Here is a 23,946-nt window from a genome sequence, read left to right as displayed (position 1 = left end):
GTTTCAAAACGAAACAAACGCTCGGCGCACTGATGCGTGGTGTGCGTCGCGCGAACCACGCCGGGCAAAACCTGCAGCTGCTGCAACGAGACCTCATCCCTCCTCCATGAGGGGAGCATGTTGTCGTCCGCGGAGCAGCGGAGGCCGTCGCCTTGAGAAGGCTAGGGTGCGCCTCGACTTGAGATAGTTGACGAAGTTGTGCTTCAGAGGAAATTACTAATATATGCGAATAGGACTCGCGCAAGGTTTCTAGATCACACTAACAAAACAAGTTTTACAGGTTGGGGTTTTGAGGGCTGAGATGAGGCACGAGTTTTCATCATACCTCACAGGCGCCATCACATTATATTTAAGATTGAAACAGCAAGACAGATGGATATGTTTCGTTGGGGACTTGTGGAGTTTCCTCGACACCGCCCAAGAGCTAAACCTCAGCTCTTTCCAAGGTTCGTTCTACGCAAATAATCGTGCGTGAAGGGAGAGGTGCTTGCAGCCCTTTAGACACAGGGGCCCTCGATTTCGTGAGTAAAACTGAGTACACTATAAAAATCTCTGCCCAACAGTCACAATGTTTTGGAAGAATGCGTTTATTCGTATAACGATACTGATGATCACCACAGCGTGGGAGTGGGTGCAAAGCTCGAGTTCTTCTTACACGTGTGAGATAACGACAAGCGCGGGCATTACAGATACCCTGACGTCACAGATCGCTCGCAAGGACCGGAAGCAGGTAAAATTTAGATTTTGTGGCTTTATTAAAAACGTCTCTAAAGGATAGAAGTTGAGTCGACGCAATTATATCCTTAAAATAACGCACACTGATGAACCAAGTGTGCAACAGCTGAACACTAGTAGGTGGGCAACTACAAGTTGCATAATTGCAAGTGCTTAACGCGATGGTGAAAGTATGCACAGTCTGCTTAGAAGCGCTGAACTACCAAGTTGAACACTTGCAAGTGTACTACTACGCAGTTGAACACTTGCAAGTATCCAACTTGCAGTTAAAAACTTAGAAGTGCTAAACAGTTGCACACTTGGTTGATCGGTATATATGCCTTCTTACGTTTGTAACAACAATACTTAAGAGAGGAATTGTCTAACAGCCGGCTTCTCGCAAAGTCAGCTGTCGGTTCTGATTCATTGCCAAACTGCAAAAATACTGATGTTCAGGTTTTATTCGCAACGTCCATTTCTTCATTCGACGGTTTCATACCGTCTTCGGTCCCGGGCAGTAGTCGAGTCGGTGCGGGTATTAGAATATCGCCATCCGCATCGTTGCCTTGGAAGAGAGTGAAAAAAAAGCATGAAAGTCTTTGTGAACTAAATTACCAGGACGAGCCCCTCTATTCAATTATTACCCACGTAGGAAAAAAATATTCGTTGCTTCAACGGCTTCAACTGATACTTTTCGTTACCTGATGCATCGCTTAAGTCACATTCGCAACGATGAAAAACGTCCTTTGCGATACCCTCTATCACCTTGGCGGCTGGGGACAATCCCTTGGTCTGCCCCTGGCAGGCCACTATCCTCATCATAGTGTGCTGAGGTGCAGAGTGGCCTGCCCTTGCCTGACCATACATCTGGTCCTCTCCCGGGACCAATACCTTGCCCCTTTCACTTTGGTTTCTAACGGGTTTTTTTTTTGCGTATTTTTATACGAATAAAGTAAAAGTTTGGAAAACGAGCTCCTTTCCTACATCCCGAAGATTCCTATTCCATATGTTCGACTCTTGACGAAGCGCATTCTTTTCTTTTCCAGTGCCAATTTCAGACTCACCTCGGAGCACCTCCTGCAGACCGACTTCCTCGCAGAACGCGTCCTGGTCCAGCCCCGCGCCCAAGAGGGTGCTGCGGGCGCTGGGATTCGCGTCCAGTAGGATCAGGCGCTGTCCTCGCTCGCCAAGTTCGTTTGCGAAGGACGCCAGTGCCTGTGCGACGACACGTATCATCAGCCGTTGCCTCACTTGAGAGTGTTCTCAGCTTCGTCTCTGCTTCGTCTGTCCCCGCGTCTCACCACGGCCGCAGAGTAGTCCACGCTGACGACGGTGCTGCAGTCCACCACGACGGCGAGCTCCCCTCGGCCCAGGTTGTCGGCGGCGCGCGTCGCCTGGTCATGCAGCGTGTCCACCCCGGGGTACAGCATGCCGAGGGACGGGCGCACCAGCACGTACTCGGGGCCGTCGGGACTCTGGGCAGAGAGCGGAGTTCAGCTCCGGGCAGAGAGCAGGCCAGGGCCAAGGAGTACTACACTCCAGAAAAAAATAGTTTACATTCCCCAAAGATGTAAAAAAGAAATCAAGGGAAAATCAATTAAATATCAATTTAGAATATCAATAAAAAAAATAGGAAAGAATATGAGAAAATCAAGAAAAACAGAAACATTGGTGTACGTTTGAATTTATAGTGAAGAGCCCCTCAGACAGGGCCCGGGCCCGGTCAGGTGGAGGGACACAGCACCCACCTTTTTTACCACCTCGGACAGCGAGGGTCGCGCCCAGGGCTGCAGGAGCCGGGTGGCGTCCATCGCCATGCCCACCACCAGCCCCACCTCCACGCCCAGCCACAGGCACGTGAAGAAGGTGACGACCAGCACCACGAAGTCGCGCTCTGCACAAAGAGAGTCGTCTGAGACACGCCAACACACGACACAACAAGAGTTCTGCTGCTGCTGCTGCTGCTGCTGCTGCTGCTGCTGCTGCTGCTGCTGCTGAGGGCAGCCCGGGGCTTTCAAGGGCTCGAACTTGGGGTGACGTATAGAAGCGTTTATAGGAACCCACAATAAATGTATCCCCGTATTGGTAATACCTTCTGGGGTAAATTTAAACCCCTCGGCCCTCGCCTCTGAAGACCTCCGTGGGCAGGCACTGTTGTTTGGGTGGAGCGTAGAAAAATTTAAACTAACTACCACCAAAAGTTTGAGACTCACTGTTGACTCGCCAGAGCCGCGGCACTATGCGGACGTCGATGAGGCTGCCCACGGCCACGATGAGCACGGCGGCGAGCGTGGGCCGCGGGATGAAGTAGAACGAGGGCGTGAGCCAGGCGAGCGCGGCCACGATGAGCGCGCTGCAGTACAGGCCCGCCAGCGGCGTGCGCACCCCGGAGGCCTCGGCCACCGCCGAGCGCGTCAGCGCGCCGGACACGGGCATGCCCTGCACCAGCGCGCACAGCACGTTGCAGGCGGACAGCGCCAGCAGCTCCTGCGAGGCGTCCAGGCCGCCGCCGCCCATCGCCGCCCCCGCTGTGGGGATCAAAGGGGACCAGAGACGGCACCACCGAGAGTGAGTAGCCTTGTTAGAAACCAAAAAAAAAAAAAAAGAAAGGCGCGCGATCGAAGCCGACGGGAAAAATGATTTGCGAAGCGCCAGTTTTGGTCGCGTTGTCGTGTCGTACCGTAAGCCTTGCCGATGGCGATGTTGATGAGCACCGCCACCACTGGGGTGACGACGAGTCCCACGCCCAGCTCGCTCGTCATGTCGAGGAAGCTGACCGTCTGGTTCCCGACCTCCAAGCCCTGGAAGGGCGGCAACGTGATGGCGGGCAGCCCCGGCGGCATGTTACCTGGCGGTGAGTAACAACGGAACAACTGCAGGTGCGTGACACACACGACCCCTCGACAGACTCATGGACTCATTCCGTGAGTGACGGCCAGAATGTCACTCATCGTCTCTGTTTTGTCTCGCACTTTACACCTGGTAGTTAGCCAAGTAGTTCCTGTTGTTCGGTATCGTAAGTGGGTGGGATCCCTACTACCCTAAGGTTGGCGTGTGGGGTGTAAGTGTGAGACGATGTGAGACTGATAGAGAGGGAGACATTGTAAGACACTACACACAAAAGAGGCAGATAAGAGACTCACCCACGACGGCGAATGGCACACCGCCGTCTAGCCTGTGGTGCAGCAGGCCTGCGGCCACAGTCGCAAATGTGAGGCACAGGCCGTTCTTGCAGATGGACAGGAACCAAAGTCCCTTCCCGAGCGGCCTCTTGGGGTCCGCGGGTACAAACGCCAAGGCCTGAGACACACACAGTCAGACAATATCGCGCTATGTGACTCAGATTTCAAACCAGATCTGGTAGACCTGGCCAGATCTTTCCAGACTGAAGTTATGGACAGGTTTGGCTACATGTACACACTACCTCCTGAATACATTTGTAGGTATTGAAGAGGTACTGCATACATGTTCACACATATCAGTTTCCAGAGTACACGGAGAAATTGTCATCAATTGGTCAGTGATACCTGCTGTAGATAATACCAGCGTTGCAACTAACAAACACATCTGTACTAGGTCTGAGAGTGAGTTCTACTCCACACCTTGAATGACCAGAGGAAGGCCATGGAGGTGAGGCCCATGACGAGGTCGCCGACGCGCACCTCGCTGGCGTGGCGCGCGACCAGCACCAGCGTCTCGACGCAGCCGTGCGCCCGGAAGGACAGGCCGAGCAGCGGCCGCAGCTGTGCCACCATGATGATGATGGCGGTGGCTGAGGTGAAGGCCGACACCACCGGCGCCGAGATGAAGTCCACCAGGAAGCCTAGGTAGTCGTGTGGGTCAGTGGTGTGCAAAGATCGGCGGTGACAGACAGTCAAAGTGCATGCTGACCCAAGATCAAATTCACTCTTTAAACAATTTAACTGTCAAGATTTTCATCTTTTACGAGGTAATATCAGCTTCTTTCAAGAATAAAGTTTGATCTTGGGTCGGCATTCAATCAAGGAAAAATGTTCTTGAGACAAGAAACAGTTTTTATGAGTGCAAATAGGCGCTCACCTAGGCGCAGGACAGCCATGGCCAGCTGTCCTATTCCGGTGAAAAACGCAAGAAGGTGGACGAACGGGATGGGCTTGTCCCTGGTGAACTGCAGCGTGATGATGGACATGATGGAGGCCGGGCCGATCACCACCTGCTTGATGGTGCCCAGGAACATGTAGACGAAGCCCCCCGCAAAGGCCGAGTACAGTCCGAACTAGAGAGAGGGAGAGACATGTCAGGTCACAAACAAGGTGTGCAGGGGTCATTCCCCTCTGTGTCACTGGAAACCCAAGTATGCGAATGTCACACACTTTCCTTTGAAATTCACACACTACTGCGTCCATTTGCGCGAATGATATTATCATACACCTACAAGTTAGCGACATTTACAGACTTGATTTTTGGTGTAAACAGTACATTAGGTTGGTAAGTCAGTGTCGAACGAAGGAGCCCCCGCGACGAGGTTAAAGATCGTGGATACATAAAATATACCCCACGGCTCAAAACGTGTTTGTGGTCCAGCGCACCTCTGGGCTGACGCCCGCAAGCTGTGCGTACGCGATGCTCTGCGGCATCATGGTGAGGCCCAGGGTGAGGCCAGCGATGAGGTCCGCCACCGCGGCCCCGGACGTGTAGGTCGGCAGCCAGCCCAGCAGCGGGACTCGCCGCGTGAGCCATCCGGGCAGGCGCAGCTGGCGGCCCGGCGCTGGAACGACACGGTAAAAGAAAAAGATCCTATGGTGAACACCATCGACATCCCAGACCGGGTCTTGAAATTCTGGTAACTTTTTTTCGCTTTTTTCACCGTGGAGAGCGTTCGCAACGGCAGCATGAAGAGGCGCTGGGTGTACTAAAACAATATGCTTTTGTACGGGAGATTATGAGTAAAGGTAACGTGGTGTACACTGCATCGTGACACAAAGCCGACGTCTACCCCGCCATCCAACTCGGTGTACACTTGCCCGCGCCCGCGGCCAACTCACGATAAAACTCGCGTCCAACTCGCGAGAACACTAAAAGAGGACGCCCCCAATTTGTGCAGAATCGGGCCGATCTCGAGTCAGTTGTGACCGTTGTGTTCTCTAGTTTAGAATACCCACCGGCGTGCAGCCGCGGCTCGCCGTCCTCGATGCTCGAGCGGCCCATCCTCGTGCAGACTGACTCCCGCACAGCTTCTTGGGCGCCGCACACACGCGCCAAACTTATCGCTGTAAAAATGTCAAGGTGAGTGCGGTGGGTGTGATAACCGCTCTATTTGGCTTGGAGAAATTTTTAAGCAGGTGTTTTCACTCGCGTGCTTAGAGGCGTTTTGTTTTAAAATCGAGCCTCCCAGAATGTGACGTCTTACCAGCAAGCAGGTCCGCACTTTGCACCAAACGGAGTTGCCAGCTCCCCTTCGCTTTGGTGGCAACTCAAAGCCTGCTGCTAATTTGCCAATTTTCATTATTCCAACAAATCAACCTCCATCTCCTGGAGCCTTTGGACATCCGAGGAGTGATTTCGGTTGAGCACAGTTTGTTTATGGTTTTTGTGAGTTTGGTTTTTGTCCGTTTTGATTGGAAGGCTCCTTCTACGACTTATGTTCTATATTGCCACTTTCAGCTTACTTTCGTAGAAAGCCCCTGCTCTTTACCATCCAAATTGTGAAAGATAGGGCAAACCCAAGAAACATTTTGGTTCCAAACGGGTTACTGTTTGGAAACGCCTATAAATCGCCCAAAAGAAATAAAACATATTTTTTTATTTAGGGCCATTTTGGTAAGAGCAAACTTTCTCCTGCGCTTGAGGCATCATCCAGAAAGTACGTCCACAATTCTCCGTTTTGCACCTGTCAAGTAGTCTCAGCAAGCTCTCATAGCGCCTGATGGGTAGGCAACATCTTGCATGCAATGCATGGGAGTACTGCGGGGTGGCCTGCCCCCAGTATCGCAGGCGCGAAACATCCGTAATTTGCCGACTGAATCTGAGAAAAACGCGGACGTACTGTCTGAAAGATTCCTAAATGGTAAGATATACAGGCAAACGCAAACAAACTAAATTTCTGGGAGGAGCATAATTTTTTTCAAATTGTCCAACCTGAAATTTAAAGTCGAACCAACGATATTCAACGTCTACGGAATTAAAATGGCAATGCATTTCTAGCTAGGAGGATTTCCACAAACAAAAATTGCCATGGAAATTTTATGCATAAAAGCAGGAGCCATATGGGGGCAGGTTAAAATGAACACCTGTTTGTGAACAGAGTACAATTCATCGCTCTGCACTGCATGGCATGCTGACGTGCTCGGTCACAGCAAATTTTTAAACCACCATGATAGTGACTGAAGGTGTGAATGAGCGGATATAGACACAGCAGCACACGTTGAACTTATAAAATCAACAAATAAATAAAAGAACTTAAAAAGGGGGTAGTGGATAGAGCTTTGTGGCCGTGACCATTGACCAATCAGCACTGGTTTCCAGACAGTAGTGGTAGCAGGGTCACGCGAGAGAATGTGGGTATGAGCGCCTTCTTAATTATTGTGACAGGGCTTTTAAGTCCACGAACGACATCAACATGACAGACAACGTTTGGCAACACTGCTACAAAATATTCACTCGCGTATTCACTTTCAGGAGAAAAGGCAAGATACTGCTTTAAGCAGAACTAGATTTGTGCAATAATCTTTTCGGGCACACCCATAACATAGTTTCACAATGCATACTTGTAAACGACATACACACACGGTGAGATGAGGTGTTTAGACCGAGGGGTAAAATGCCAGGCATTTTAGTAACTTTGACCAGCCTACTAGAACTACTAGAATAAACGATTGTTTGCTTTTATTAAAATTTCACGGACTAAGGTGGTTTAAGCAATAACGGAAACTAAAAGCAGTGAGGGAAGAGCCGCAAATAAAAATGCTGCCTTACTAATTAAGCCACACTTCTCTGGGACGCCGTCACGTGCCACTAATAACTCGATCGCCCTTGGCCAGCAGAGGCCTACTGGAGTGATCATTACATCGTTTTTCAAAGTAGGATACCTTTCTTTTGGTCCTCCCCCGTTTCTCTAAAAAAAAATGTAAAAACAAATAACAAGTCCGAAAGAGGATGGCTGACTGCACCCACACTCCTTCACCGATCTCAAACGTGTCAAAGGAAATTTAAACCATAATCGCTATACAATTTTTCAAGTCTCTCTCTCTCTCTCTCTCTCTCTCTCTCTCTCTCTCTCTCTCTCTCTCTCTCTAACACACACACACACACACACACACACACACACCACAGCGGATGCGACAAAACGCTCTGGTCAGCCGCGGTGATCGGTGTCCTCCGGTCAATTCAATCGCATTCGCCCAGGGCCTCATTAGGTGATTATGTGCACACATGGCACACCCTTACCTAACACACACGGGAAAAAAAGACTTTGTTGTGGGAATCATAGTTCTGTTTGGTTGGGTAAATTCGATAGCTGGAATCGAGAATCCGATACCCACAACCAGGAGTTGGCTGCCGAAACCGCACACTTGTACGAATAGAACCAAGCTGGCGTTTGTCCTATTCGTGCAAGTGTCCGGTCCATCAACGGCAAACGGACAAAGCCGGACATGGCGGACACTCTACGGCCATGCTGAGTTGTACCCCCCCCCCCCCCCACTCACACACGGTACGTTATGCTTGTCCTCTGTTAGCGGCTCTGGTCACCTAGATAATTATCTAGGATAATTGATTACTAGTTTGCCTACTCGCGAGGGGGAATTCACTAGGGTTCGTAGCGTACGGACTATTTCGCGGTATTTCTCCTCCCATTTCGGTTATTTCTCCTGCCATTTCGGCTATTTCCCGCCTATTTCAGTTTATTTCAGGCTATTTCGCGCTATTTCGGAGTATTTCAGGGGTATTTTGCGACTATTTCACCGACTATTTCGCGTCTATTTCGTCTTTATTTCGCTCTATTTCGCCTGTATTTCGCCTGTATTTCGCCTTTATTTCGGACTATTTCGGGGGAAGGTGTACGAACTATTTCGCAAGTGATTTCCCCCACGCCTACTCGAGCTATCAGTAAGACTCCATGATCAATTAAAAGGGCGCTTAAAATAATGCACAAAACGTGCAGCCCGACCGGGCGACCGCATCACCTCTCCACCATCATGTATAATGGAAAATATATGGTGACTTTTCTTAACTTGTATAATAGCTATTGGTTCTCGCCCCTTGGTACTAACGCCTCCCCCGGAAACCATAACAAGATTTACTTTTAGACACAATTGGGTTCACTGTTAGGAAAAATCCTGGGATTTCACGGAGGAACACTCGTGAAAAGTATTGCCAAAGTCCTTTGGGATTTCCCAAAGAACTCTGTAGATTTCACGTGTCGAGTTTAGCTTTAAAAATATAGACGAATGAAAACTTCTACCCTCAACATCTGTTTTAGTACACAAAACCTAAGAACGGAGTCCTCTGGGAATTTATTATAGTGGTGGAAAGTAAATCTTCGGGAAATCCCAAGAAATTTTTAACAGTGTTCTTTGTTGACGAAACTGTGCGTGCGTTTTTGAGCCACCGGTCAGACTTACCCAACGTCTCCTGATTTGCTGGACGTCCAGACTGATAACAGTAGACGCGGAGCTAGTTTCGGTCCACGCGGCTGCGCTTGCCGCATCCGATTGACGATTGTACAAGGCCCGCGGTCCGCGGCTGCATTGGAGTGGAGGGGAACAGGGTAATAGAGAACATCGTGACGGTGAAACTCAACCGACACCCAGTAAGAATGACTATCTTTTTGTTTTGTTTTTTTTCTTTATTCCAAAAATTTATCAATTTAGTATGGCACATCGCAATGAAATGATTTAAGGGCTATTAAGACAGCTCCAATCGGAAGCAAAAGGAAGGTTGACGTAGAGGATGCAGATGACGTGGAGGGTGTGGAAGATGCAGATGACGTGGAAGGCGTGGAAGATGCAGATGACGTGGAGGGTGTGGAAGATGCAAATGACGTGGAGGCCGTGGGAGATGCAGGTGGCCCAGGTGTCGTAGTTATAGGCTCTTCAACGAGTGGCACCACGCGCTTCTCGGCAATCTCAATCCAAAACTGTGAACACGTTTTTATGCAGCATGAATTACAGACTAATTTGTTAATTTATTGTATATTTCTGCTGGTAACTTACTGATAACAGATAACATTATCAGTCGGAGTTATTCGCAGCGAAAATCAAAACCTTCGTAGCTCACTAAGGATTTTGACGCGTTGTATTACGAACTAATTCTTCGTAGGTTTACGAGAAAATAGTTTATAATGCAAACTGATTGTTCATTGAAAGAAAGAACCTGTCTAGCCTTAGAAAGAATTTCTTTGCCATACAAACAATTTCTTTGCAATACAAACAAATTCTCTGCAATACAAAAAAATAGTTCGCACCGTTGCAAAGCATTTATTTCGAATCGCTGACCAATTTCTCACCAAGAGAAAATTGACAATTCGCTTACCTGAGATGAGTCCTTCAGTGAACGGTCCAGTGTCTTGCCCTCATAGTCGACGTGAACCAGTCCGAAAGGCCGTCTAGAATACATAAAAAATGTTTACGATGTTGTTACAACTCAAACATGTTAAAACATTTCTGTACCGCATCAAATTACCCAAAGCCTGCGCTCCACTCGTAACTGTCGATAAGACTCCAAGCGCAGTATGCGATGACATCCACTTTAAATTCTTTCATCGTCGTCAATAGCGTTCTCATGTATGCCTAATAAACCAATAACGATAAGTTCTTAGTGCCGAAAAGAGGTAGATACCAAAATTATTATGCCATTATATATACCGTGAGCAGAAACGGGCCCACTTTTGTGTCGTTATATCGATCAAAGTGAAACACATCGGAAATAAACGTTACCGCTTCAATGCGACTAAGGCATAAATTTGAACAATCGTGTACGGGGCCGTTAAAAGTAAGTCAAGTATGCTAGTGAAAAGAGTTACCAGACAACCGCCATGCCACGGGCTAAGTCCTTTCTCGCGACTGAGTGATTATTTTTGTGCTTACCCAAAGTGAATCAACTTATACTTACACTATGGTATACCGAGCGACGCTGATCCTTCTTCCCCATATTTGAACTGTCTCCAACGCCGTTTTCAGTTATTACAATAGGCTTTTTGTAGCTGTTCCATGCCCACAGAACGGCGTCTCTTATCGAGTCTGGTGCAATCTAAAAACCGAAGGAGACAGGTGTTGATTTGGGATTTCGGATTTAAGGTGGATCTCCAATGGAGCAATCTGCGCTACCCATCACCCATCATCCGTCACCCATCACTTGATATTTCGTGTATTTACGCGTACAACTCGGCTTGTGGTTAAGACTAAGGATGTGTGTGAACAATTAATATGACTATACACCTTATGATTGTATTTCGCGATGTAAAAACACGAAATCGCAAGTGATGCCCCCCCACTCACACACGGTACGTTATGCTTGTCCTCTGTTAGCGGCTCTGGTCACCTAGATAATTATCTAGGATAATTGATTACTAGTTTGCCTACTCGCGAGGGGGAATTCACTAGGGTTCGTAGCGTACGGACTATTTCGCGGTATTTCTCCTCCCATTTCGGTTATTTCTCCTGCCATTTCGGCTATTTCCCGCCTATTTCAGTTTATTTCAGGCTATTTCGCGCTATTTCGGAGTATTTCAGGGGTATTTTGCGACTATTTCACCGACTATTTCGCGTCTATTTCGTCTTTATTTCGCTCTATTTCGCCTGTATTTCGCCTGTATTTCGCCTTTATTTCGGACTATTTCGGGGGAAGGTGTACGAACTATTTCGCAAGTGATTTCCCCCACGCCTACTCGAGCTATCAGTAAGACTCCATGATCAATTAAAAGGGCGCTTAAAATAATGCACAAAACGTGCAGCCCGACCGGGCGACCGCATCACCTCTCCACCATCATGTATAATGGAAAATATATGGTGACTTTTCTTAACTTGTATAATAGCTATTGGTTCTCGCCCCTTGGTACTAACGCCTCCCCCGGAAACCATAACAAGATTTACTTTTAGACACAATTGGGTTCACTGTTAGGAAAAATCCTGGGATTTCACGGAGGAACACTCGTGAAAAGTATTGCCAAAGTCCTTTGGGATTTCCCAAAGAACTCTGTAGATTTCACGTGTCGAGTTTAGCTTTAAAAATATAGACGAATGAAAACTTCTACCCTCAACATCTGTTTTAGTACACAAAACCTAAGAACGGAGTCCTCTGGGAATTTATTATAGTGGTGGAAAGTAAATCTTCGGGAAATCCCAAGAAATTTTTAACAGTGTTCTTTGTTGACGAAACTGTGCGTGCGTTTTTGAGCCACCGGTCAGACTTACCCAACGTCTCCTGATTTGCTGGACGTCCAGACTGATAACAGTAGACGCGGAGCTAGTTTCGGTCCACGCGGCTGCGCTTGCCGCATCCGATTGACGATTGTACAAGGCCCGCGGTCCGCGGCTGCATTGGAGTGGAGGGGAACAGGGTAATAGAGAACATCGTGACGGTGAAACTCAACCGACACCCAGTAAGAATGACTATCTTTTTGTTTTGTTTTTTTTCTTTATTCCAAAAATTTATCAATTTAGTATGGCACATCGCAATGAAATGATTTAAGGGCTATTAAGACAGCTCCAATCGGAAGCAAAAGGAAGGTTGACGTAGAGGATGCAGATGACGTGGAGGGTGTGGAAGATGCAGATGACGTGGAAGGCGTGGAAGATGCAGATGACGTGGAGGGTGTGGAAGATGCAAATGACGTGGAGGCCGTGGGAGATGCAGGTGGCCCAGGTGTCGTAGTTATAGGCTCTTCAACGAGTGGCACCACGCGCTTCTCGGCAATCTCAATCCAAAACTGTGAACACGTTTTTATGCAGCATGAATTACAGACTAATTTGTTAATTTATTGTATATTTCTGCTTGTAACTTACTGATAACAGATAACATTATCAGTCGGAGTTATTCGCAGCGAAAATCAAAACCTTCGTAGCTCACTAAGGATTTTGACGCGTTGTATTACGAACTAATTCTTCGTAGGTTTACGAGAAAATAGTTTATAATGCAAACTGATTGTTCATTGAAAGAAAGAACCTGTCTAGCCTTAGAAAGAATTTCTTTGCCATACAAACAATTTCTTTGCAATACAAACAAATTCTCTGCAATACAAAAAAATAGTTCGCACCGTTGCAAAGCATTTATTTCGAATCGCTGACCAATTTCTCACCAAGAGAAAATTGACAATTCGCTTACCTGAGATGAGTCCTTCAGTGAACGGTCCAGTGTCTTGCCCTCATAGTCGACGTGAACCAGTCCGAAAGGCCGTCTAGAATACATAAAAAATGTTTACGATGTTGTTACAACTCAAACATGTTAAAACATTTCTGTACCGCATCAAATTACCCAAAGCCTGCGCTCCACTCGTAACTGTCGATAAGACTCCAAGCGCAGTATGCGATGACATCCACTTTAAATTCTTTCATCGTCGTCAATAGCGTTCTCATGTATGCCTAATAAACCAATAACGATAAGTTCTTAGTGCCGAAAAGAGGTAGATACCAAAATTATTATGCCATTATATATACCGTGAGCAGAAACGGGCCCACTTTTGTGTCGTTATATCGATCAAAGTGAAACACATCGGAAATAAACGTTACCGCTTCAATGCGACTAAGGCATAAATTTGAACAATCGTGTACGGGGCCGTTAAAAGTAAGTCAAGTATGCTAGTGAAAAGAGTTACCAGACAACCGCCATGCCACGGGCTAAGTCCTTTCTCGCGACTGAGTGATTATTTTTGTGCTTACCCAAAGTGAATCAACTTATACTTACACTATGGTATACCGAGCGACGCTGATCCTTCTTCCCCATATTTGAACTGTCTCCAACGCCGTTTTCAGTTATTACAATAGGCTTTTTGTAGCTGTTCCATGCCCACAGAACGGCGTCTCTTATCGAGTCTGGTGCAATCTAAAAACCGAAGGAGACAGGTGTTGATTTGGGATTTCGGATTTAAGGTGGATCTCCAATGGAGCAATCTGCGCTACCCATCACCCATCATCCGTCACCCATCACTTGATATTTCGTGTATTTACGCGTACAACTCGGCTTGTGGTTAAGACTAAGGATGTGTGTGAACAATTAATATGACTATACACCTTATGATTGTATTTCGCGATGTAAAAACACGAAATCGCAAGTGATGGGTGACGGATGATGGGTGATGGGTAGCGTAGATTGCTCCATTGGAGATCCACCTTTAAATTATACCAATCTAGTCCGGCGCGGGTCGAAGGGTCAAATAAAAAAGATGGGGGGGACGTTCGGGCCGGTACAGATTTACTTACTCTATCGAACGTTTTCATGGGGTTCTCTACGTCGATACCTCCGGCAACGTTGATAGAGGCCATAGGCAAGTCTTCCACAAATTTTCCCATCATAGGCCCGATCAAGCAAGGAGCCCAAGTATTGGGGTCCTTCCAGGAGGCCACCATACTGAAGTAAATGTTAAAACCAACGAAATCGGTACTCCCTTAGAAACAGGAGAGGAAAAACACACTCGTTAGATGCTACTCGATGCTACTACACGCACTAACATGGATTTGTATCTTTTGTTTGTGCCATACCTTTGATCAATTGCTTTTCTTCAACAGTAAATTCTGTTATTTTGTCGCTCAATTCATCCTTCAAGACCTACATGACGAGGAATAAACAAATATCAGATTTCTACCCAATAGTCCAATAACACGATTTCTCACATCTCAAATCTCGTCTACGTTCGCCCTTTCTAATAAATAGAACCTAGATAATCCCCCCTGTAAGAAAATTACAAAAGTTGTACCTGCGGGTAGTCTCCCACCACGATCGGGGCCAACACCTGTCCGGCGTGCACCTGGTTGAACAGCTCGGCCGCGTAAACGTCTTCGGGACGCGTTGAATTTGGAGTAGCGTGCATCAGAAGCACAGTCAAACCAATTTGGCCTGAGAAGACAGAGTGTTTCACAATATCATTACAAACTCTCTCAAATTACGTCATTTTGTTTCTATTTTATTTAGTTGGGAGTTGTAGGGGTAGTGGGACAAAAGAGAAAATTTATATCAAAATTGATTTTTTTTTTCAACTTCGAAGGGCCGCGACGTAATTTGGGTTCGGATAGACGAGAAGTAGGTCCAAAGAGAGAAAAGGACGTACCAGCCATGCCTGCTTCCTTAAATGCACGGTACGATTGGGCGTGCGCCAGGACGAAGTTCCTCATGCAGTTGTAAATATTAATATCCTCCTGCTTGTAAAGTCCGGCCGTAACAAACAAGGAAGGAAAGTAGGTGCAGTACATGTTAGGTTCGTTCAATGTGACCCACAAATCCACCTGATTTCAGAGAGATATGAACAAACCGAACAGTTAGTAATGCTGAGATTTCATCATGATTAACACACACACAAAGAAAAACAAGGACCTCTTTTCCGTATTCGTTGAACACAAAAGTAGCGTACTCTACGAATTTAGGGACCATCTTCTCGCTTTGCCATCCCTTAAACTCGTCTTCATACGTCTGTGGATGGTCAAAGTGGTACAAAGTCATCTGAAAATAGAACCACGGAAAAATGTGATTGTTGTGCTAATGTCACATAGAACTGTCACCTGTTTTTAAAGGCGTAGCCATAGAACTCACCAAAGGCTTCATGCCACTGTCTTTAATTTCTTTGATGAGATCGTGGTAATATTGAATGCCTTTCTCATTTCGCGTGCCTTCAAAAAAGACGCGGCTCCATGAGATAGAGAACCTATAAAGCTGGAGCTGTCACAAAAATAAAAATAAGAATAGCATCTAGAAAAGCTCTGCGCGGCAAGGATGATGGTCTTTAAGTAGTTTATGTCTAATCAAGAAGTGCGTATTTTGGGCTTAGAAGTTAGTATATTATGCTTATAGTATACTAAGTTTGTTTTCCAAGAAATCCGTCTCAAACCTAGCTGGCCGCCTTCCTGAAAACGTTGGCAAGCTCTCTCGTTCGCCGCAAGGTAGACTAATCATATAGCAGCAATCCTTACCCCTAACGCTTTGGCCATCTTCACATCTTCTTTATAGCGATGGTAAGAGTCGGCCACCACGTCGTGTAAGTGTGGGTCAGCCGGGAAACCCTGTGAAGTGAGTTTGCCGGTGTGCAGTACGTGGTCGAGTGAACTCTCACGTTTCCCTGAAATTCGCAAGATAGCCCACGTTATAATAATGCCAGCACTTTGGTCATCCACACGGACGTTCGGCGGGCTGGCCTCTGGAGCAGTGTGAGGGCGCGGAAAGTACATCCGGGTAAGGCAAGCGGAGTGCATCTGCCAACGGCTTGTTCCGAAACAGTCTTCCTTAACTTACCATCCGCGTCCCAAGCACCCTCTGTCTGGATCGCCGATACGCCAGGCAATGCAAACGGGTCTTCATCTTTGACGGCCAGGTGTGCAGCGCCGCTGAAGGCCACGGCAGTGGCAACAATGATTGCCAGGGTATGGAGTGCTTTGCCCATTCTGCAAAGTTGCAAGAATAGATGTTAGAACTGTCCTGAACTTTACAACTCTACCGTCGCTCAGTGTCTCCCGGCGTGAGCGATACCTGGCCGTGCGTAGCGTGCTTCCCAGTGACAAGATTCCGTTCGACAGGAAGAGCTAAGTCTGCTACTCTTATTATATATGGATCGGCTCTGAAAGCCATCGAGATACCATTCGGTGAAAGCGGCGAAGACTTGAGATTATGATATTCAGATTGGGGTTTACTGTGTGTGAATGCCTGTCAGATAAATTTTCTGCCACGCCACAAGGAAGAAACTTTTTAAAAACTTTTAAAAACAGGCTCTCGAACTTGGCCCCTCAGTGGCCTTTCTGCAGGCAAATTTGATACTTGACAATTTTGTTTTTGTCCGGTCGCACCGCGACGCCGGGAACCCGACGAGCATCGTTTAAAATAAGCCGGAAAGCCGGAAAGTTCCCCCCATCCGGTTCATTCGTGTTTGGACGAGTGCCTTCACTTAAGGGGCAGCTCAAATGTTTTTCTGTGGGTTGTCTGCGTGAGGCGATTAGCGGTGCTGATAGGACCCTCAAGCAAGGATTCTGCAGCTGGAAACAAATCAAAAGCGCCGGCCTTTATTCGGGATGGCCTAAATTTTCCCGACTTACGCCCTTTTCGAGGGCAAATGACGTGCTGCAGCACGTAGGAAACAAATCGTTGAAGAGCGCTTACTAGGAAACATTTGATCTGAGTGTGACTCACATTCACCGTGCGCGCTGCCGCGGTAGCCGCGGTAGCCGCTCACGCGTCACTCCGACTAGGGCTCGAGTAAAAAAACGCCAACAATTCTTGTTAACTGTAAAACAAACCCAGGCTTAGCAAAATTTATTTGTATTTGTATCACTGTCAAAAAAATGTCTACATACTGTGTGAACTTAAATGCATGCATTGTATACTTTAAATAAAGCGTACATGGCATTGCGTACTTTAATAAATGTGTACGCTTGTACATGTACGCTTTTATAAATGCGTACACATCCATGTATAAATGCGTAAATCGTTATGTTTACCTGGGTGTGTGCATAGGTGTGTACACATTTATAAAAGCGTGCATGGGCATGTATACATTAAAGGATACCTGCCATGTATGCTACATATAAAGTATACAATGTACGCATTTGAATTGACGCAGTTGTTTTACAAAAAATATTGTAAACTTGAATTATAATTTAAGTTGTAAATTTACGGCAGCATATTTTTACACGCCAATGGATTTTAAGTCGATACGTACTGCATGTATTTTAACTATTACAAATTGTTATTTTACAACTTTATTGTGTTAAGGAAAATTTACCTGGAAAACATCCTTCTATTTTTCACAGTGATGTTATATTGTGTTGAGTTGAGCTGCGAGGAACTGCGTGTGATAGAAAGCTACTCTGAAAATGTCAGGTCCCCAGCTCAATCCGTTCTTGGGTTATCGTGGTTATCGAGCCTACTCTGCAAACTCAACAGTGTACATTGTATGCTGAAAAATCAGCGATCATTAATGATTGCTGATATATATTAGTGTACATAACATGATTGCTGATGTATCAGCAATCATCAATGATCACGTTTAGGTTTTTGGTTAATATTTCCTTTCAGACGGATTTCATCGGAAAGTGGATAGCATTTCCAGATTCCTCGTGAAAAAAGCTTTCAAACGAGCTACTGTGTGATAGGGTTCACTACCGAAATGGTCCGCCTCTCGAAAATGCCGGTAATGTAAACCAAGTTATGATAGCGGTGAATTTGAACCCTATCTTATAGTAGCTCGTTTGAAAGCTTTTTTCACGAGGAATCTGGAAATGCTAACAGCTAGCTGATAAATCAGCAATCATGCAATGTACACTGATATATTAGCAATCAATAATGATCGCTGTTTTTCAGCATACAATGTACACTGTTGAGTTTTCAGAGTACAGACAGACCATTCGTGCATGCAGACAAACACTAAGGGGTGGACAGCTCGTGTATTCCCGGGGTTCTGGATTACGTTGTAGTACCGTTAATTAACTTGTATTAACCCGTTACACCATGTAGTACGTGCACAATATTACACAATAATTATTACCTTGTATTATTATTACCTAATACTTGTATTGCTCGTGCATGTAAGATCTAATTAGACCACGGGTGTCCGGGAGGACACGCGGTAGCTTGATGAGTTGCCTATGCAGTGGCGTGCAGGCGCGGATAGCGAGCGGCGGGAGGCAACTGACCGCCTTCCGCAGCCTTCACCTCGGCACACCTCAGTACATTGACATTACCTATATTCCTCAAAATTTCGCACTAAAATTCGTACTACTTAGTAATATATTCATCTGTGTCCCCGGAGCAGCCGAGTTGTTCGCCCCTTGAGACATACAAACGCGAAAACCTGTTTACTTTATTTGCTTTCGCTCAGACAATAATGCTACATATTAGTTTGTCACACTTGTGATTTATCTGTCATACATGTGGAGTTGCGTCTACATACTTGATGGCGGCGCCTACTTGGTAGGCAGCCCTTCTGCCTCTGGTATAGACGTGGTTGTATGCGGTGCCACTCGGTGCAGCACTCAGATAAAAACTACTGCAGTACTGATCTCTGTTTTAGTAGTCTCCACTCAACTGCTCGCATTCCGAATAGTCACTGAACGGGGCCCGTAAATAAAAAAGACTGTCAGCACAGACTTGACACGCCGGGACTAAATGATCAACACTTACTTGCAATTTCACTCAACTTGCGACACGGTGGACGACTGGGACCTACGGACATCGTGGTCCGAACCGAAAAGGTGTAAAACTACGGTAGCTCTTAGCGGCAGGGCCGCTCGAGGCGCGAGTCGTCATTATCTCATTGTGTGGTTCGCTGAATTGGCACGTATTTATTATACGGCGTGGTACTGGCCGCACGGTCAATGTCGCGCGCTGGCCGAGGAGCCACGAGCGTGGTGAGGCTGATAACCTTTTAAAGGTGCTTGGCTACTGCGATAGTAGTGCCTTTGCCAAAAATAGCACCTATTTTGAGGCGAGAAACACCTTCGTAAAGTCACTATTTCACTTATACCTTCAAAATGACATTGTATAGCACCTTTTTTTCCAGTGCACGTGTGACCCGAGCAACACTCGTGGGTAAGCCCCGCGCATAAGCCGGGCCGGGGGCAAGCCGAGGCGAGGACGGCATGTCCTCTTAAAACTGCTCGGCCTGGGCGGTGACGGCCGTTCGTGCTTACGGCGTCTGCACAATCAAAGTTCGCGCGACGCTGCTGCTAGCGCCTGCAACAAGCCAGGTAGGCCAACCCGCCGAGCGGCTGTGTGGAGACTGTGGCCTACCCTGGGCGCGTCGAAGAGGTGGCCTATTCTCCGGGCGTCGTCCTCACCAATTGAGCAGTGGCACCTGCATACGGGTGGGGTCCGGTCGAGGTGTCCCCCGCTCGCCAACTCGTTGTACACTTTCACCGCGCCTAACTCGCGTTTAAACTCGCGTCCAACTCACGAAGAAACGCAAAAACTCGCGTCCAACTCACGAAAATTTGCGAAAACTCGCGTCAAATTCACGTTCAACTCGCTTGCAACGCGAGTCCGAGATGTTCGTGGATGTGGGTCCCAGTCCACCGTGTGGTAGGACTCCGAGTTCTTGGCCAGTGTTGCAAGTTTAGTGAAATTATTGCAAGTAAGTGTAGATTATTTAGTCCGGTGTGTCAAGTCAGTGCGGCGACAGTCTTTTTACTTAAGAACCCCGTTCAGCGACTAGTCGGAATGCGAGCAGTCGAGTTGAGACTACTGATACAGTGATCAAGAGACATGCAGTAGTTTTCATCTGAGCGCTGGCAGAGGCAGGGGCAGAGGCAGAAGGGCTGCCTACCCAGCGGGCGTCGATTGTTCGGCGCTCCGATTCATCCACCGCGCTGTGTCACGCGACCGCGTCCGTCTCAGCCCCGCTCCGCCGAGTCAGTGCGCGACACATTCCCCAAATGTGCAACACCGTCCTCAGGCATGCAGACGCAACTCTACATGTTTGAGAGATATAAAGTGTGACAAAGTATTATGGTGGTGGCCCCCTCGCGTAATCCTGTGTACAGATGAGGGTGTAATCCTCTGTAATCCCTCTGTAATCCTTTTGCATTCCGAGTAATACTTGACCAAATTTTAAAACATTATTCCTTAATTTCACCTTATTGTCGAAATTTCGTGGTTTTAGAGCGAGAAATTCAACAAAACTCAAGTATAATCCCTCAAAATTCACGTGAAATCCATGTAATCACGTAATCCTGTGTACATTTTAAATCAAAGTGGTGCCCCCTCGATTATGTGGCGTTATTGCAATATGGCGAAAGCAAAAAAGCCTATCGCTCCAGTGATCAAGAAAGTTTTGCGTTTGTCTGTCTCGAGGGGTGAACAACTCGGCTGAACCGTGGACAGATGCTACTATACCTATAATAGTATATAATACCTATAATATTCATTTACGCCTATAATATTCTCGTGCAATATCTTGCAAGATCCTTAAGTGTGCCCTTTCCAAATCTATAAATCGGCAGAAAACGGTAGATTACATTGGCCTAGTGCTGCTTGAGGTGTGGAGTACCTCGTGCACGTTGCCAAGTGGTCGCACAGGTGTGGCGGGGGTCTCGCCCGCTTCGATAATGGGGCCGCCGAGGTTCATCAGGCATCAAGTCAGAGTTCGCCAGGGCACGCTGTTAAAAAGATTGTCAATTAATGATGTTTATCGTAATGACATTTTCTGTTTTAAAACAGGAGAGTCATTTTCAATTTCAAATAAAATCGAGATCGCGTCATTTTACTGATAATTTCCCCAACATTGGAAATAGGCCTTGATCCATGTCCTCAGATTACAACTCTTCTGTCCACACTAAATGGCGAGGGACAATATTTGTACGTAGGCTGGATGTGTCTTTGAGCACATCTAAACCAAATGCAAATTTGCATCCAAGTCACATACAAAATATAGCATTTGTACCTAGCCTAGGTACACTTTGTACCTCTGTACAGACAAATTTGTATCTGATGAAGATGTGCTCAAAGACACATCTAACTAAGGTACAAAAATTGTCCCTCCCCATTTAGAGTGTCGTCAACTTTCTTAGCAACACGTGTTATTGAAAAACAAACAAATTTGTACTGTCACAAAGTTTTTTTTTTCTTAAAAGCGACTCGAATTCGATTCGTTTTAGGTTTAAGGTTTGTTAGGTACGCCCGGAGTTGCCGGGTTTCTTCTTTCCTAGGGAAACCCCGGCCAGCCACTCGCGCTTATCCCTCAATCGGCGCGTGGGGGGGGGGGTGGGGAGGGGACGATGGAGGGTGCGGTAGGGGCGGCAGCAGACGACGCAGGCCCTCGACGGGAGCGTTACTTTTTTTCGACTTTGTAAGCATCTTTCCGTCTCGTTGAAGTACTGGGATCCGATCTAGCAGAGTGAAACTTAATCATTAAGACTGTCTTGATACCGATCAGGAACAAGGGATAATACCCATACTGCGTGACCGATTTTTTTTACCCCCACCCCCTCCTCCCTCGTGACCTGCCGTGGTATCGCGAGGGTCGTGAGCCGGAAAAGTTTAGGAACCGTTGGGTTATGGTTATGTTTGTTGACAAAGCTTCATGTTCACATTATAGGTCGAAAAACAATACGAGAACGCAAAACCACGAAAGGAAATACACACTGCACTGCTAAGGTCGGAAATATGGTAGAAAATTGGCTATAATGTAAGTAGCGACTTCGGCGCGGAAGCTTGCTGGAAGCCCGGGCTGTGCTTCGGGTCCCAACTCTTAATGTCGGGGAAACCACAGTAACATGTGAGGCATAGGCCGTTCTTGCAGATGGACACCCAGTATTATTAGGTATGACAGGTACGAGCTCGGGTACGAGCAATACAAGTAATACAATGGAGTTCAATTAATATGAAGTAATACATTGCAATATTGTGTAATATTGTGTATGTACTTTATGGTGTTACAGGGTAATACAAGGTAATATACGGTAATACAACGTAATCCAGACCCCCGGGAATACACGAGCTGTTCACCCGGTGGCCTGTCTGTCAAGGCACGATAACTCAAGAGCGTATTGAGCTGGGGACCTGAAATTTTAACAGTAGGTTTTTATCACACGCAGTTCCACGCAGCACAACTCAACACGAAATACAACTAAATTTCCCTAACCGTGGGTTCGTTTTCCAGTTAACAAGAATTGTTGGCAATGGTAGCGCTTTCTCACTCGAGCCCCAGTCCGAGTGACGCGTGGGCGACTACCGCGGTGGCGGCTCACGGTGCATGTGACTCACGCACATATCAAATGTTCCCTAGTGGGCCCTCTTCAACAACCTGTTTCCAACTGTGGTGCAACACCTCGTATGCACTCGCAGAAAAATTAGGCCATATCGGAAAAAGGCCGGCGGTTCCACTATCGGCACCAATCGACTTCCACAGAAAACCCACATAAAAACATGACATTTGAACTGCACACAAAGTGGAGGCACTCGTCCAAACAAGCATAAACCGGATGGGGGGACCTTTCCGGTGGTAAGTATAAAATTTGCTTCCAGAAAAACCACTGACGGCCCAAGTTTTAAAAATTTTATAAAGTTTTTTCCTTGTGGCGTTGCATAAAACTTTTCTGATAGGCATTCAAGCACAACAAAGCCCAATCTGCATATCATGATCTCAAGTCTTCGCTCCTTTCACCGAGTGGTATCTCGATGGCTTTCAGAGCCAATCCTTATATAATAAGAGTAGTAGACTGTCGAACGGAATCTTGTCACTGAGAAGCACGCTGCGCTTAGCCAGGTACCGCTCACGCCGGGGTACATTAAACGACGGTAGAGGTGTAAGGTTCAAGCCAGTTTACTGTCTGACATATATCTTGCAACTTTGCAGAATGGGCAAAGCACTCCATACCCTGGCAATCATTGTTGCCACTGCCGTGGCCTTCAGCGGCGCTGCACACCTGGCCGTCAAAGATGAAGACCCGTTTGCATTGCCTGAACATTTTCTGATTGGAGCTGGCGTATCGGCGATCCAGACAGAGGGTGCTTGGGACGCGGATGGTAAGTTAAGGAAGACTGTTTCGGAACAAGCCGTTGGCAGATGCACTCCGCTTGCCTTACCCGGATGTACTTTCCGCGCCCTCACACTGCTCCAGAGGCCAGCCCGCCGAACGTCCGTGTGGATGACCAAAGTGCTGGCATTATTATAACGTGGGCTATCTTGCGAATTTCAGGGAAACGTGAGAGTTCACTCGACCACGTACTGCACACCGGCAAACTCACTTCACAGGGTTTCCCGGCTGACCCACACTTACACGACGTGGTGGCCGACTCTTACCATCGCTATAAAGATGATGTGAAAATGGCCAAAGCGTTAGGGGTAAGGATTGCTGCTATATGATTAGTCTACCTTGCGGCGAACGAGAGAGCTTGCCAACGTTTTCAGGAAGGCGGCCAGCTAGGTTTGAGACGGATTTCTTGGAAAACAAACTTAGTATACTATAAGCATAATATACTAACTTCTAAGCCCAAAATACGCACTTCTTGATTAGACATAAACTACTTAAAGACCATCATCCTTGCCGCGCAGAGCTTTTCTAGATGCTATTCTTATTTTTATTTTTGTGACAGCTCCAGCTTTATAGGTTCTCTATCTCATGG

General features: G+C 46.9%; 3 protein-coding genes and 1 long non-coding RNA gene across 5 annotated transcripts in view; 2 read left to right on the top strand and 2 right to left on the bottom strand.

Moving 5' to 3' along the window:
* The first annotated feature begins 285 nt into the window (after nucleotides 1–285).
* Nucleotides 286–1,889, top strand: LOC127751396 (uncharacterized). Its single transcript, XR_008012109.1, has 3 exons — nucleotides 286–446; nucleotides 564–730; nucleotides 1,761–1,889. It is a non-coding gene; the product is annotated as an uncharacterized LOC127751396 (long non-coding RNA).
* LOC113205706 (sodium-independent sulfate anion transporter-like) lies at nucleotides 737–12,222 on the bottom strand. 2 transcript variants are annotated; one of them, XM_052274888.1, is made up of 12 exons: nucleotides 12,105–12,222; nucleotides 5,856–5,963; nucleotides 5,283–5,461; nucleotides 4,778–4,969; nucleotides 4,317–4,541; nucleotides 3,858–4,014; nucleotides 3,395–3,562; nucleotides 2,928–3,242; nucleotides 2,463–2,608; nucleotides 2,016–2,189; nucleotides 1,779–1,929; nucleotides 737–1,279 (listed from the first exon to the last, which is right to left on the bottom strand). In XM_052274888.1, exons 2-12 carry the CDS (start codon nucleotides 5,899–5,901, stop codon nucleotides 1,167–1,169), a joined length of 1,866 nt encoding a protein of 621 aa, XP_052130848.1. In that variant the 5' UTR covers nucleotides 5,902–5,963; nucleotides 12,105–12,222; the 3' UTR covers nucleotides 737–1,166. The 2 variants fall into 2 exon arrangements, with proteins under 2 accessions (XP_052130848.1, XP_052130847.1); XM_052274887.1 differs by lacking the exon at nucleotides 12,105–12,222 and adding an exon at nucleotides 9,315–9,432.
* Nucleotides 12,223–12,313: 91 nt separating this feature from the next.
* LOC113206368 (uncharacterized) lies at nucleotides 12,314–16,168 on the bottom strand. The gene is made up of 12 exons (XM_026422431.2): nucleotides 16,129–16,168; nucleotides 15,810–15,955; nucleotides 15,433–15,558; nucleotides 15,217–15,342; nucleotides 14,954–15,128; nucleotides 14,603–14,742; nucleotides 14,388–14,454; nucleotides 14,109–14,293; nucleotides 13,594–13,731; nucleotides 13,165–13,271; nucleotides 13,015–13,087; nucleotides 12,314–12,619 (listed from the first exon to the last, which is right to left on the bottom strand). The coding sequence occupies exons 2-12, from the start codon at nucleotides 15,825–15,827 to the stop codon at nucleotides 12,350–12,352; spliced, it is 1,425 nt and encodes a 474-aa protein (XP_026278216.2). The 5' UTR covers nucleotides 15,828–15,955; nucleotides 16,129–16,168; the 3' UTR covers nucleotides 12,314–12,349.
* Nucleotides 16,169–22,957: 6,789 nt separating this feature from the next.
* Nucleotides 22,958–23,946, top strand: part of LOC113205625 (beta-glucosidase A-like) — a gene marked incomplete in the record, with an annotated part of 4,206 nt that continues 3,217 nt past the window's right edge. Inside the window, 4 exon segments of the mRNA XM_052274894.1 lie at nucleotides 22,958–23,086; nucleotides 23,177–23,346; nucleotides 23,520–23,665; nucleotides 23,917–23,946. Coding sequence (XP_052130854.1) covers nucleotides 23,178–23,346; nucleotides 23,520–23,665; nucleotides 23,917–23,946 — 345 coding nt within the window.

Source organism: Frankliniella occidentalis, unplaced genomic scaffold, assembly GCF_000697945.3.
Source record: "Frankliniella occidentalis isolate FOCC.00 unplaced genomic scaffold, Focc_3.1 Scaffold460, whole genome shotgun sequence".
Lineage (NCBI taxonomy): Eukaryota > Metazoa > Arthropoda > Insecta > Thysanoptera > Thripidae > Frankliniella > Frankliniella occidentalis.
Note: the sequence above shows the minus strand (reverse complement) of the source record. Positions and strands in the feature narration are given on the sequence as shown.